Here is a 17012-nt window from a genome sequence, read left to right as displayed (position 1 = left end):
GTCGATGAAAAAATTTTACACAATTTAATTGGAAAAATCAGTTATTTTTCTTTCAGATTTTGATTTAAGACATTGAAGATCTATGATATTATCGATGCTATGTAGAGATGAAAAAATAGTTTCACCAATTTCTTCTGATATCTCTAAATACGTTCTTAATGTATCAAGGGCACGTTTCGCATCATGCCTTGTCACAGAGTGTAGTGTGTAATTCGTCAGTACGCAGAAATTCCATCATCTAAATTAACAAACTCATCGAAAGTCACAGGTTGTTGAATATTGAAGTGCGCAGTAACTAGAGACCATTGCTGCTGGATGTTCGAATTACAATCAGTTTCAGACTCTGATTCTAAAGAGGTGACATCTGCAAAACCTGCTTTTTTGAAGCAATTGGCGATAGTATTTTGACTAACATTCTTCCATGCTTTATCTATGAACCTAGCTGCATTTAGAAGTGTAATACTTGACTTTAGTTTTTCTTCGATGTCATAAATAATTTTTTTCAACCTACTTTCGGTAAAAGCACTTGAAATATCTAATGATTCCTTGATCAAGGAGTTGCAGTCTTGAAGTTGTATTTGGTGACAAAAGCTGCACAGTAATATTTTTCAAAGGCGGCAATGTAGTATGAGCACTGCAGTTATCAATAAACAGTAAAATTTATCGCTTTTGTTGCTTCATTTGTTTTTCGAGGTACAATAACCATTCAGTAAACAATTCGATCACCACCCATGATTTTTTATTGGATCTATATTCAACTGGCAAAGATTTCACTTCTTGGAAGTAATGTGGTTTTGCTGATTTGCCAATCAGAAAAGGTTTCAATTTTTCAGTACCACTTGCATTGGCGGCTAATAGCACTGTAACTCTTTTTTCTTACCGTTCTTTCCACCGAAATTATAGAATAGAATAAAATTTTTCGATATCTCGCTTCTTTTCCGAGATATCAATACTTAAAGTAGGAAAAATTTATTTTTATTTAATATTCGTATATATCAACCCATCCTAACCTAACTTAACCTAACCTAACATTCTCGTAGTGAACTTTGAGTGTGAAAAGTTCAAAAATGGTGAATTTTTCACAGCCAAAATTGTCTAAAAAAATTTTTCTTCGCGTGAAGATTATTTTAGTTTTATTTTATTATTATCTTTTTTTCTTATGAGGACCTTTGCCCCCTCGCCCCCACCGTGACTTCGCCCATCGACCCCACCAAAGGCTCCGCCCCTGGCCCAGGGCCCTGGTCTGCGCCACAGGCCACGAGGAACGCGTGAGTTTGGAGAGGGGGTAGATAAATTCAGAGCGGACAATTTTTTACAATGATTTTTCTTATTCGGTTGATTTTGTCGTTAAAAATAGGATAAATGATGCAAAAATAATTGCTAGAGAACTTTTTCAGTATAATTGTGAAATACTACAGTAGTCTGGCTTTTCAATTATAAAAAAAATAACTTTTGAAAGCATTCAGAACGTACTTTTTGCTAGAAAGAGGATATGTTTATATTAAATTACTAATTAAATCTTCAAACTATCATTAAATATTTTTTTTTATTTTATAAATAATAATAAACAACCGACAATTTTTTATGAAAAACATCAAATTATTCATGTATTTATCGTATGTTAAAGTTATATTCATTACAGAGTGATGAAAGTTATCAAAAATGGCTCATTTTGTTGTTGTAAAAATCTGTTGTTTTCAATATAATTTTGGAGTATCGGGGTATCTTGAAAACGAAGCGAGATATCAAAAAACTTCATTTCTTATTTTCGATTTATGTTGGCCTAATCAAGCCAAATCGGCTGTTTAATCGTCACGGAAATCGTACTCTCCCCTTTTATTGTAACATAATTTTAAAAAAGTTATCGAACCTAGCTCATCGGCATTGAAAATGTCATCAAAGTCATATTCTCTTATTATCGTTTGCAGTTTTAGCTTCCAATCGTGACATGTTTCATTGTTCATATTGGCACTCTCACCACAGACTTTACGAAAAAGAATGTCGTGCCTCTGCTTAAACTTCTGCAGCCATCCGTTACTAGCTTTAAAACTGTCACAGCCTAAATCTTTTGCATATTGTTCAGCTTTGTCGCGCAAGATTGGTCCTGAAATTCTGGCATTTTCGTCGACACACTGCTGAAACCATTTCAACGTAGCTTCTTCAACACTTGGCTATTCAGCGTCTCTCTTTCTTTTACGACTACAGTCACCTTCTCATAATCGAGATAAAATTTCGCCTTTATTTTTCAAAATTGTTGACAATGTGCTACTAGGAATACCAAAGTCGACGCCAACTCATACGTACGTATATTTATATGCCTTTACATTTTCGCATATCAAGTTGCAGAGGATTGTGATCGTCGCTTCGAGTTATAGAGGCTATTAGGGCTAAATATCGAAAAATAAAGGACTTTGTCGATCGATCAGACTTCGAGTTACAGAGGTTGTGATTTTACATTGATTTTTTTAGAGTTATAGCAGAGTCGGAGATGTTTTCGAGTTAAGGAGGCTCGAGTTAGAGAGGTTCCACTGTAATAACTCCACACCATGGGAATCGCGGACGATCCGGAGTGCCGTTGGTGTATGGAGAAGGACGAAACCGCAGACCACGTTATATGTGAGTACCCTGTACTCGTAAGAGCGCGGTTTAAATACCTGGACAAACCTCACAATGTGTCTAATGATATCAAAGGGTTCAAGCCAAGCACCTAGTCGGCTTCTAAAGAGTCATCGGCCTTTGGTAACGTCAAGTAAGGTACGACGGGCCTATATGAAGGCATATGTGTTCAACGGCTCCCGGCCGCCCACAACTATTAACAAATTAACGTCCTTGTATAATCAAATTTATAAATAAGTGCTTGTCATTTGGTGTGTTCGTGTTCAGAATATTGTATTGCGATTAATAAATATCGGGACTAATTTCTAAAAAAAAATTTACACAACATTATAATATTGTTTATTAATTTAACAGTTATTTCATTGATTTATCTAAAAGCGAGAAAGGAACTCTAAGAATATTGAAAAATAAATATTGACCTTAAGTAGAAATAATTTATGACCTTTATAACCACTATTATTTTTTTAAGAACATGATACCGAGTGGCTCCATTAGACGTATTTGGGAATTATTTAGAAGGCTCAACTTTTTAATCAAATTAATACTCGCATTCGTTAATAGTTAGTTTTTGTTTAGATATCCATTTTTTTCATTATTTTTAAACATACTAATACATTATACATTATTGCATTCACACTTCATCAGAAGGTCTTATCAATCAATCATCAATAACGAAAACAATAAATAAACAACAAATGTGAAAGCATTAAAAATTACATTGTAATTCCAAGTGAGAATCCTTGACAATATTGAGAAGTTGGGAAGAAATTGATCCTCTTAAAATAATTGTATGAAAATAATTGAAGTAACGTTTTTCGTATTTATTTACATCTTTCTGTTCGTGAGGTGAATTAATAAACACAGTCTCTTATGTTCTCAACTTATTTACACACTATAACTACACTAAACCTATAATAAATCACTTGTCACTATTACTTAAGTAATTTATTTAAACTCTTTGACTACTTTGCTAATTCGTTCTGAATATTCTGAATAATTTATATACCTAAATAAAATTCTACAAAGTTCTAGAACAAAATGAAACAAAAAAACTAAATAAATAGACTTAGACCTAGAAATTATTTGGAAGAAATACTGTAAATAAACCGCCTGCTATTAAAAAATACAAATAAACATCAAGTTTCGCCATTTATAAAAAAAGTGAAAGACGCCACGCGAAAAGCACTACGTGAATTCACAGAATTTTCAAAATTCCATTGTAGCTGGACAGGGCCGGCCTAGGGAACCATTCTGCGAACTTTTCGTAACATTACCTCTTTCTTAGATGGAAGTTCCTCCTGGAACTCATAGATAGCCGAGAGGATATTTAAATCTGCAACTGGACCTGTTGCTGCATATTTCGGTCATATAGAAATAACAGGGCACCGTTTTCTTCAAGTACTGATAATGGGGTGGATAGCCGGAAATTAATATGTGCACTCCGGTATCCTGGAATATCATCTCCACTATATTCCTAATGACTCGGCAATCCAACTGGTTACTCACTATATTAGTCATTGTCAGTTTCTCCACGTTGACTTCCAAATTTATTTTTGATTACCAGGTAAAAGATATACCGCGAATCGTGTTTAATTTTCAGCGTCTGGCCAGGGGCTGGGATTCGCTCTTCAAGTTTCTATAATTGACTAAACTATAATTGACTCTTTCATTTGTTTCATATTTTCATAATCAAAATCTTATTATACTCTTACTTATTTGGAAAGAGCGTAGAGTAATAAATGCTTATCATAAATGCAAAACCCTGAAATTTTTAGTACGGTAATTTACGTATAAAATTTGGAATATTTAATTATGCCAGTGATAAATAAGAAAGTGGACAGAAATATATTTTCCGTACTAAAATGTAAGCGGTTACAGATAATTCGAATGGCCATCCTTTTCTTTCCAAAATTGAAGGATATCTTTATTTCTCTCTCTATTTTAATACTTTTACACCAACCTCTGAATCTCCCCAAAAGTAAGAAGACCCCTACCATCATAGCCGTTGCAATGGGTTTTTCGTAATTAATAAAATATTATTATTGCTTTTTAATGAAGTATGAAAGATAAAAATACAAATATACTAAAGACGAATAAGAGTAATTTGGCCATTTCTTGCCACGTCACCAATATTATATTTCTTGTGGGGATTATTTATTTTGACAATTCACAAAAGTTTATTATTCTATACTCTTTCCGAATGGAGTATAATATTATTTAAGATCATAACGGTTTTTTGCTACAAATCGCCGCTATCATTTCTTATGTTGAGAAGTTCCATTCATTAATATTATACTATTCCATTTGAATTTTCTCATTTGTTTTTTGCCTCATTAAACATTATATTCGTACTCCATGCTTATTGAGTATTGTGCGGTAATACCTACTAATAACGGGTTTGAAAGAATGACTTTAAAACCTTCTGCGAGTTTTGCAACTGAGTTAGATTCTCTCTATCATCAGGTAATAGTTTACGTCATGTTTCTTTTCTTCTTTATGCTCCTGTTCATCCTGTGGGTCCATAGTCGTCTGGTATCGCTACTCCATCTATTTTGATACCTTAGGAGAGTTTATTTTCTTTTCTTTGTTGCGTTTCTTATTTTCTCTTAGTTTCGTATTAACAACACAAAACTTAGAATTATTTTATGTTTTCAGACAATCCCGTCTGCTAAAATTATGTCTGTCAAGCATATTATCTCCGATGGTAATTAATACTCCTCTTACAAGCAATTTTATCTCGAACATAACCTTAAAGGAACACTCAACTTCCCCACAGAGATTGATAAAAGGGAATCTCTTTGATACGCAGATGTAGATGAAGTGACACAATTTTGTCAGTTCCATAATTAAGATTAAATTGGTTAAACTCAAACCAATAATCCGAACATTCGATAATCCGAATTCTTCAGTAGTCCGAACAAGCATTTTAAATACATTTTCTATAGAATTTATGATTCCATGTTCAGGGATGCCCCCAATTACCCTTTTGTTTATATCTGGGACTCGCAATAAAATAGGTGTGCAGCATTTTCACTGCTTTTGTACGCTTTTGAGCAGTGATATTTACATACCTTGCTGGGATGTTTGTAATGCCATTTTAGGTGATATAAGTGGGTTTTTATTCTAATATTTGCTTAAATAAAAATGCCCCTTAAAAGAAAACACAAGACATTGTCCATAAAACAAAAAATTAGAATTATTGAAAAACAAGGGAGAAAGTAATAATCTGTGGCATAAAACAGAAAAAGTCTAAAATCGACAGGTAGGATTAATTTTAAAATAATTTTAGTGCTTTTCTTTGTACAAAAATAAATTTTATTCTTTTGAGCAGTCTAAACACATCATCAATTTTGCGTGAAGACTTTTGACACATTTTGCAAATTTAAATCAATGTTATATTAGATTGCCAGGAATAATCATTGATATAAACACTCTATGGCCACTTAATCAACATCTGATAAATATTTTCTTATAAAATATAATACTAGGTATAAAAATCAATGGGGTGATCGTAAACAACTTCCGTAGCTTACCCAATGGAAGGTTTACAAACGTTATTAGATCAAATGGATGAGAAATGTCAGGAGTATGGAATAAATACCAAAAAGACTAAGTATATGATCATCAGCAAAAATACGGTAAATGATGGTGACCTTTTTGTTAACAATGAACCATTAAAACGAATGGAAAAGATTAACTATTTGGGAATAACTGTTAATGACAAATGGGATCACTCAACAGAAATAAAATGGAGCATTGAGAAAGCTAGAGCAGCATTTATTAGACTGAAAAACATGCTGTGTAGTCACGATCTAAGTTTACAGCTTCGCGTCAGGGTATTAAGATGTTTTCTATTCTTTTGTATGGTGTGGAAGGATGGACATTGACGGAAGTAACTCTTAAAAAGGTCGAAGCTGTTGAAATGTGGACATAGAGGCGTATGCTCCGAATCAGCTGGCAGGATAGAGTGGGTGTGCAAATGAGAAAGGAGAGAGAGATTGTAAGATCTGTTTAGATCAGAAAATTATCTTACTCCGCACATGTAATACGCAATTCTGATACGTATAGTATATTGAATCTTAGCATCCAGGGAAAAATAGAGGGAAAACGGAGTCCTGGAAGACGAAGAACATCATGGTTGAAACATTAATATTAGAGGCCCTAAAATACACTGCTCAAAGGTGTATAAAGCAAGCGAAAATCACAAATTACTTTAGAAATTAATACATATTATATTCTTACTTTTTTATACATATATTTTTCAGAATTATTTATTAATAATTACTTTTTTTGCGTTTCATAATAAAGATTTTCATAAAAAAACAACTGCTTCGGTAATCCGAATTATTTGTTAATCCGAATCGCCTTGATTTTTATTAGTTCGGATTATCGAGTCTGCACAATACATGCATATTACGCTATGACTGGGCTGTACAATTAACGGCCTGCGGGCCGTATACGGCTCGCCAAATTATTTTTATGGCCCGTGGGTACATTTTACTATAAATAAATTATTGTTACTAAGGGCCAAATTACGGTGCCGCATTAGGACAGTAGTAGAGCGTAAATTCTAGCTTACGATCAAAACAAAACGTCATATTATGACGCCGCGCTACGTATGCTTGTCTAACTAAGCACAAGTGCAAGGAGATGCACACTTGCGACTCGAGCCTTTATTGAGAGGTGACTGCGACTAATATTTTTAACTTAATTTCATATTTATTTATCATCTTATATATTAAAAAAATTGATGATTTCCATTCCGAGTCCGTTCAGGCGTTCTACCCAACCGATTTGCTTAATTTTTTTTTCAATGAAAGGTATTGATGCACAGATCAGCCATCAACCATCGGATTTCATCTAATTTTCACCATTCTCAAGTTATACTCAAATGCGATTTCCCCCTGTACATTACTTATGGGAGTTTTTCACGTACACACGTTCTATCCTTAATATCTCAGGTTCTATTCAAGATAGAGACTTCGTTTTGGTTTAAGAACACTTGCTGAAACACCTTCTTTCTTTTGAGTTTTTGAACACTTAAATCGGTTGAGTCGGAGAGGAGCTAGGCGCGGACATTCAATGTGGAGTTATGGATTTTGTTCTTTTCTATTATAATGATTTCTGATACTTATTTAATTTTAAATAAATATTTAATATGAGTGCTACTAATAGAAGAAAAATAAATAACATAATTGAAAAAAATTTATTTATTCACTTGCTCTCCTAACGGATGTTACTAATTATTTAAATATTTTCAATAAATCCTGCAAGGATAAGATCAAAATGTGTGTTACCTTTATAAATCTGTTACTGGGTTTAGAATAAAATCAAAATTGTTATGGTATAATTTGGAGCAGAATAATTTATTTCATTTTGAATCTTGCAAATCTATGAAGAAATGAAAGAATGTAAAATAGAAACAAATTTTAAAATATTTCCACTAAAATTGGATATTCTAATTACAGATTTGAATGAAATATTTTCTCAATTTGATTATCTTGAACCGTCTATTGATTTGTTTTGTGATCTAATTAATATTGATATAAATTCCGTTGATATCAAATATCAAATAAAATTATGCGACCTGCAGGCTGGCCCATTTTTTACATCTTGTGGAACAGCTGGAATAGAAATATTGAAATTCTTAGATAAAGAGAAATATTCTTTTTGCGAGCGTCCTTACTCCGATTTAAGATATATAAGTTCCCAAGTTTTCTTTTTAGTATAAATAAATTTTTATTTAATTTACATAAACTGACTTATCATTTATCAATTTTTTGGCCTTCAAAGTGTTTGGTGGAGAAAATACGCTCCTCGGGCCTAGGATAAGTTGGACAGCGCTGCGCTATGAGGTTAATTGTGACAAGAAATCAATGTATTGTAATGTGATATAATAGCTCCTTATGTAGGAATTTATTAATCAAAAACATTTGATAAATATTTGCGATAATAAAGTTCTCAATATACTGAAGTTAAAATGACGTAGAGTCATTCCTAAAAAATAATATAAATAATTGTGGACTAAGTTGTATATGCTAGAGCCATCTAGTTATCTATCCTGTACCGTTGAGGAAGTTTTCATATGTTTTAAAGAAATCTATAATATGTTTACACAATCTGAACGAATGACTGAGTAGATAGCTCTCTAAATATACTACAGAATACGAATAGGAAAGCTGCCTTACTCGATAAATAATAGATGTCGTTCCTATCATACCCTGTAAAAGTTTATAGACAAGAATATTTTTTTCATTTAAAATATAGTTATTGTAATGAAGAACAATCAATCTATGTTAGTAGAATTGTGAATGGAAAAATAACATCTTGAATTTTTTAATCCTTACAAATATTATTTAAATCTACTTGGTTCGTATAAAAAATGAGGATTTTATAGTTTGGAACAAACACATTTAATTCTTTAACATACTTTTTAAGTTTCTATTTTGTAATTTTGGTCATGTTCTAAATTATGGATTACATTTCTTAATCGTTTTCCACGCATATATCTTACATAAGAGTCTGTTGAGTATTTAAATTGATACAAAAATATTAAATATAAACGATGAAATAAAATATATATTTCATTTTCTTTTTCTATGTGTAATAAAATATTCCTTTTGGGAAAATAAATTTTTTGAATCAATATTTAGTTTAACAACTATTTGGTGTACGAGTTCTCTTTTTTTACATTGTTACAATTTTTTTGAACCGTATTTTGACGTATCAGAAAAAGAAAACAACCATTTTTCTGGCTACAAAAGGAGAAAAATATTTTATCACAATTAACTAAACTAAAAAGAAGACAGCTATACAATCCTTCAAAGTCGATTTAGATTGTCCCTATTAGAGTGACTGTTAGTTAGTCATGTGACTAAGAAAAACACAATTTTGCCAAAAATCGATTTTATTCGTCGATGTAATTTCCTTTGAGAGACATACAATCGTAATCACTTTGTCTTCAACGGCGAGGTTCCTTACAGAATTTTTATGTACAATGGCCTTCCCGAAGAGCTGAATATGTATATAGGAAAGAATATTAGACCTGACTCACTTAAACTTAGAAATATCATTTTTTTAGTGGATGTCTGCATGTGTCAAAAAATTTCGAAATTGGGGAATAATTAAAAAATGGTGGACTTTAGGCATACGATGCCTCATATAATATTATATTGGAATTTCTCGAAGATTCCAAAAGTTTTATAAAAATTATAGCATTCCGTTCAAAATAACGAAGATTGAGTCCACTTCCGGTATAATCTGAAGTTTCAGAAAACTGAAATTATTTTAGCTGAAACGAGCATTTCGGAAAACCCATGCAAGCAAATTTTCAGAACACCAGTCGCAGTACTTTCCCATATACATATCGATTCAACTCGTGAAGGACCCTGTATATTCTGATCAAAGTGAGGTTTAAACATAATGTTTAGTTTCACATGAAAATATTCTCTAACGATCTTGAAATATATATGAGAGCTTCATTTTTAAGTATATCTTACCAATAGTTGTTTAGAAATTTTTGGTTTCTTTGAAAAGTTTGACTTCTGTGTAATCAAAAATTTATTTCTTGGAAACAAGGTTAAATTATCATGATAATTAGCGCGAATAAAATTTGATTTTCCTCAATTATTTGTCAAAATTTTTCAGAAAAATTATACGGGCTGCTTAGAAATCTGCACTAGATCCAAAATTTTTTCACTCGCTTCAACCAAATGGCAATTACATTTTTATCTTACCGAAACTGCTTTTTAAAATATCCACCTGGTTATAAGAGAAAATGGTTTTTCCATTTTTATCTCAACGCAGCTGCTGTCTAAAATATACATCTGGTTATAAGAGAAACCAGAAGAAGGTTTTCCTTATACACATATTGCCTCAGTTTATCGTGATAAACCATGTATAGAGGTTTTTTCTTCACTTTCTTTTTAAAGGATGCGTTAAGCAACAAAGCCTAATGATTATCTCACTATCTATTTTTATCTTTACTGTTATTTGAATTGTTGATAAAAACTTGTCGATTATGAATTCTATTAATGCGATTCCGACGTTATTTTAATATTGATGTAAGATTTCATGCTACTTGACATTGAACAAGATGATAAAATACAGCTAGACATCGACAATTAAATTCCAAACAATAGAGGTGAAAGTAGTGATTATGTTTTAATATATTAAAGACACCTCGTCTATCGGCCGAAATTTCATCTTACATTAGTAGCGTCTAATTGATGGTTATCATTTGGAATTGTAGATAATGAAGTCTTTCAACTATTTTCCGGAGGATTTTCTATAACAAGAATTGAATAACATCACTTATTGATGTCTTCATATGAAAAGATTTTAGATCGCTGTCAAGAAATCTAACAAAAACAAAATATTATAAAAAAACTATTATAAAAAAAGTACAGCGGATTGATGTTCTTTGAATAATAAAATCTCGCTGTTTTAACCATGGAAGTTTTTGTTTTCTCCTTCGGAGAATGACATTTTGTCAAATTTTTAGAAATGGAAACTTTAAGTGTTACATAGTCCAGTAATTTCATGCATTTTAAAACTCAATCTGCGAAAAATTTCCTAGTGAGCTGTATTTTTACATTTAATAATGGTGCTGTAACGATCAGCGGTCCTATCGACATTGCATTTGTGATATCCGACCTCTACGTACGCTGGGATCAGGTTACCAGAGCTTTTTTCTTTGAAACACTAAAGTATTTTCACCACCCAGTCTGAAGAGTTTGTCTCTTCGCAGTCTTGTGCCCTCAGTGGCTCTAAATACGGCAAGCTCGTTCGCGATTTTGCTAGTAATCCAAAGCAGTGGCATTTTCGCTTCCTAGTTTATTAGTTGCCTTATACTATTTCCAGAATCAGTTTTGATCCGATAGTGAAGCTTTGGAAGACAATGAGGGCGGCCACACTATTTGCGTGTATTTATATACGACAGTGGTTGTCATTTTTAACAGAAATATGATAGTCCAGTCATTTTATCTGGGGAAAAATTCCTAATGAGCCGAATTTTTGTGCACACCTTTATTACGGTATTGTAGTGAAGAAGTGAAAAATGACATCGAATTGGTACCGGTGAAAAAAGGTATAAAGGTCAAAAGGTCACGAAAATCAGAGAAAGAACAGCAACAGATGGAATTAAACCGAAATGAAACTACAGATATAGCTGAAAACAGATATTAATGGAGAGCTTCAGCCAACAAAATTGGAAAGAACCTACAAAACGATGCATTTGGACAAAGACCTCATTGTTTTACCACAGCGACTGAAACACCTACAGGTACTCTTTGTTCCAATGGGAGTTATACGACGATAATGATGATTAATAGAATTTAACATGACGAACTAAAGAGAAAAGTGTGAACCAAAATCACTTCATAGGACATAAGAAATATTTGTAATCATTATCAGTTTACCTTAAATATCGAGAAACAGCTGCAACAGATGGAATTAAACCGAAATGAAACTACAGATATAGCTGAAAACAGATATTAATGGAGAGCTTCAGCCAACAAAATTGGAAAGAACCTACAAAACGATGCATTTGGACAAAGACCTCATTGTTTTACCACAGCGACTGAAACACCTACAGGTACTCTTTGTTCCAATGGGAGTTATACGACGATAATGATGATTAATAGAATTTAACATGACGAACTAAAGAGAAAAGTGTGAACCAAAATCACTTCATAGGACATAAGAAATATTTGTAATCATTATCAGTTTACCTTAAATATCGAGAAACAGCTGCAACAGATGGAATTAAACCGAAATGAAACTACAGATATAGCTGAAAACAGATATTAATGGAGAGCTTCAGCCAACAAAATTGGAAAGAACCTACAAAACGATGCATTTGGACAAAGACCTCATTGTTTTACCACAGCGACTGAAACACCTACAGGTACTCTTTGTTCCAATGGGAGTTATACGACGATAATGATGATTAATAGAATTTAACATGACGAACTAAAGAGAAAAGTGTGAACCAAAATCACTTCATAGGACATAAGAAATATTTGTAATCATTATCAGTTTACCTTAAATATCGAGAAACAGCTGCAACAGATGGAATTAAACCGAAATGAAACTACAGATATAGCTGAAAACAGATATTAATGGAGAGCTTCAGCCAACAAAATTGGAAAGAACCTACAAAACGATGCATTTGGACAAAGACCTCATTGTTTTACCACAGCGACTGAAACACCTACAGGTACTCTTTGTTCCAATGGGAGTTATACGACGATAATGATGATTAATAGAATTTAACATGACGAACTAAAGAGAAAAGTGTGAACCAAAATCACTTCATAGGACATAAGAAATATTTGTAATCATTATCAGTTTACCTTAAATATCGAGAAACAGCTGCAACAGATGGAATTAAACCGAAATGAAACTACAGATATAGCTGAAAACAGATATTAATGGAGAGCTTCAGCCAACAAAATTGGAAAGAACCTACAAAACGATGCATTTGGACAAAGACCTCATTGTTTTACCACAGCGACTGAAACACCTACAGGTACTCTTTGTTCCAATGGGAGTTATACGACGATAATGATGATTAATAGAATTTAACATGACGAACTAAAGAGAAAAGTGTGAACCAAAATCACTTCATAGGACATAAGAAATATTTGTACTTCAGCGACTGGAACACCTACGGTGTCTTTGTTTCAATGGGAGCTATACGACGATAATGATTATCAATAGAATTTAACCTGAAGAGCTAAAGAGAAAAGTTTGAACCAAAATTATTTTATATGACGTAAGAAATATTCGTATTCATTATCAGTTTACCTTAATTGGACAAACTATGAGAAAAACTTATTTTTGTGATTCCTATAATACTAATCACCAACTAGAGAATATTTTATAAACACAAAATTAATTCTCACAATTTCTCTTGATCCCTTTTATGACAATAACTTCTATAAAAAGGTCTTAATTCGTTTCTGAGCTGGTCATTTTGCAACCTTGTACAATACTGCAGATATTTTGAAATACTTATAGTCCGCCAATGCTTCAAAGAAGACATCGTGCTTACATTGTATCTAAGAATGTTGTAGAATTGACACTAGAGATTTTACAAGGTTATCTCCTACTTACCTTGACCCATCTCCACTTTCATTTTCTATAAATAATAATAATATTCACAAGAATTTGTTCAAACTCAACAAAATTATCATTTATTTTTTTTTTGTTGCATCAATACTAATTTTAATATATAAAAATCATATTAGCCTTATTACCGAAGAATGGTTATTGAAAAGTATGTTCAAGTAGGACAAAAACAAACTTTTGAATCTTATTTCAGAATATGAGAACAGGTGTTATGTACAAAAGGTGAATGCTTTGTTCAAATAATTATTACAGAATTATGCAAATTAATTGAAATTTACGAGGTGTATTGAAAGATTGCGTCGATGCTGATTCATTCCCAAATTTTTTCATGTAATTGTAAATATTGTATAATTGTAAAGGTTCGTGGAGTTGAAGACGTACTTTTGATATTTTTTTCTACGGGTATATACTGTTAGAAGTGAGGCTAGTTACTTACATTTCCACTCTACTCAGATGGAAATATGCACTATTGTTGTTTCCGTGCACAATTTTGGCAATTTCTGTTAAAATTTCGACAAATAATCGTCGTCTTTTTGGTTCCATCAGTTTTTCAGGATATTAAAGAAGTGTGAAGAAGAAGTAGGTCACAATTTGTCCCAAAACAACTCAATCGGGTTGAGGTTGGGTGACTGTGACGGTCAAATCATTACTTTCAGTATATTCTTCATCTCCTATTATTTTAAATACTCTTTTCACAACTTGGAATGCTTGGGATCGATGTCATGCTGTACAGTCCGCCGTGTGTTACAGTCAGGATTACACACAGATCTAAAATGCGTTTTTCCTTTGAACTGCTTCCAAATATTCTTCTTCTACACCCAAGGACCTTAAACTTCAACTCATCACTTCATAAAAGTCTCTTCCACTCTTCATGTATCCAATTTTTATGTCCTTCTGATTGACTGATTTGATACAATACATTTATCTTCAATGGTTGTGATTTTGCGAGGCCACTCTGAACTTTTTCTACTGCAAAAGCTCCTGGCGGATGCATATTCTTAGACTATGAAGACTTGCGATTATTGCGCTGTATTTCAACCTGTAGTTCCACAAAAGTTATCTTGGTACAAAAAATCACAGCATGTTCCTGCGACTCACGGGGTTAACTGATACTAAACTACAATCATAATCAGAAGAAATAATTAACAGTTGAAGAATAATAGACAAATCAACCGGTACATGCAAGTTTTGACTTTCATGCATCCATAGACAAAATATAAATATGCGCTCGTATATAGTGGAAACAAACAACGGACACTATTATTTTTCGATATTCACTTGAGAATATGAAAACGAAATTTGCTAAAAGGTATTATTTTGAAATTTTTACCGCTGCCATATTGTTTTAAGACACTTCTGGTTACTAAAAAGGTATCCGGTTGTCACATCTTGACCAATTTTACATTCAATTCTTAATCAATCGAAACATAGATATTTATGAGAAAATATAAAACTGCTACGATTTTGAGCCATTGTTGACCATTCTAAATCTTGCAAACAAGGAAACTGTTACAAAAATCAATATGGCAGCATTTAGAAAAGTATTCAGAACACTGTCTCTATATAGGAATCCGTATGTTGCTAAAGTCTACTATAGCAACCGGAACGGGTTCAAACGGGTTAAAACTTAACAAATGAAATAATAAGACATACTAGATATAACATATGAAGCATGAATAATTGATGTTATAAATTCTATCTCATCTTGTACAGTAGGAATAAACCAAATACTTGGATAAAACATATTACCTTCAACAAAGAAAGACGGGAAATCTAAAGAATTATTATTCCTAAAGAATTAAGTATACATTATTTGCAGTATCATAATAAAATTGTAGAATTTTTTAAATCTGCGCAAAATGAAGTGTTGGAAACAATATATCTTTTCAGTCAGATATTTTGATTTAATATTTTTTAATCTATAATTAAATATTCTACAGAAAAAAACAAATTTATACGGTCAATAACGACATCTTGTATTGAAAAGCAATACCACGAAGAACATTCTAGCATGGACTATTCTGGAAAGGAAAGACAATGACAAGGATAGATATGGAGAGCCAAGAACATCGCAGGCTAATATTGGACAAGCGTCACATCCTCCAGCAGAACCTGTAAATATATCTGTTGCGGACTATTCTTCTCCATCGACATCCCAACAAACTTATGACGTCAAAGTCCATCCTGATATTATAGATCATGAAAATGATCTGGATCGTTATGTTGGGTTGGCTACCCAGCTATCGACGGAAAATAAGAGGGAGTTGTTACAAAATCCTTGGATCCCGCCAAAAATTACGATTTTGAAAGTGATGCAAGCCATTTGAAAAGAAAATTTAATCATGCTTGGTTGGATAAATATGCCCCATGGTTAGTATATTCCAAGCGACAAGTTAAAGAGTCGCTTGGAAAAGTGCCAGCGCAATGTAGTTTATACATCGCCAAAAATACGAAACGAATTGATAAATTTATGTGGCGAAGTTATTGAGGAGAATATAATAAGTGAGGTTCAGAAGACTGTGGCTTACGCAGTCTTAGTTCATGAAACAGCAGATGTAGCTGGGAAAGAACAGCTGTTAATAGGCGTGCGGTTCTACGACGAAAGCAAAAGAAAAATCAGAGAACAATTTGCAGGGTTCGTTGAAGTAAAAGTACAAAATGCTTCAGCAATTGCCGAAGCAATTGACAATTTCTTGATTAGTTCTAACTTCCCAACCGAAGATTGCGTAGGGTTTGGATTCGATGGCTGTTCTACAATTGCAGGGAAAGAGGGTGGCATACAAGCCATTTTGAGAAAAAAATATCCTCGTGCTTTATATTTTAATTGCTCAAGTCACAAACTCAACCTTGTTGTGAGTGATGCGAACGCAGTGCCAGAAATTAGCAATACTGTCGCCATTGTAAAGGATGTTATAACGTTTTTCAGAGTATCGAGTACACATCGAAACTACGCTCCAAACCTATCACGATTGTGTAAGACGAGATGGTCCGAAAATATAAATCAATCAGAAACTTTTCCAGAGCTTGTGAAATCTCTAGAAAAGTTATCCGTAGAGGGAAATTATGCCACCAGAAAATCTGCATATCAGTTGCATTCAGCCGTTACAAAACCAGTGTTTATTGTTGCTCTACAAACAATAGCTAAATATTTAGCAGTTTTAGAACCAGTAGTTAACGCACTGCAAGCTAAATCGATCGACATGATCTCGTTGGGGGCACATAGAAATTTCGGTTCCACGTCTTGCTCACAAGCAAACACATAG

At 32.9% G+C, this 17012-nt stretch overlaps 1 protein-coding gene across 1 annotated transcript; it reads left to right on the top strand.

Moving 5' to 3' along the window:
* The first annotated feature begins 2546 nt into the window (after nt 1-2546).
* On the top strand, nt 2547-17012 carry LOC130444715 (52 kDa repressor of the inhibitor of the protein kinase-like). The gene is made up of 3 exons (XM_056779991.1): nt 2547-2616; nt 15760-16058; nt 16125-17012. The coding sequence occupies exons 1-3, from the start codon at nt 2547-2549 to the stop codon at nt 17010-17012; spliced, it is 1257 nt and encodes a 418-aa protein (XP_056635969.1).

This window comes from Diorhabda sublineata, chromosome 5 (assembly GCF_026230105.1).
Source record: "Diorhabda sublineata isolate icDioSubl1.1 chromosome 5, icDioSubl1.1, whole genome shotgun sequence".
Lineage (NCBI taxonomy): Eukaryota > Metazoa > Arthropoda > Insecta > Coleoptera > Chrysomelidae > Diorhabda > Diorhabda sublineata.
Note: the sequence above shows the minus strand (reverse complement) of the source record. Positions and strands in the feature narration are given on the sequence as shown.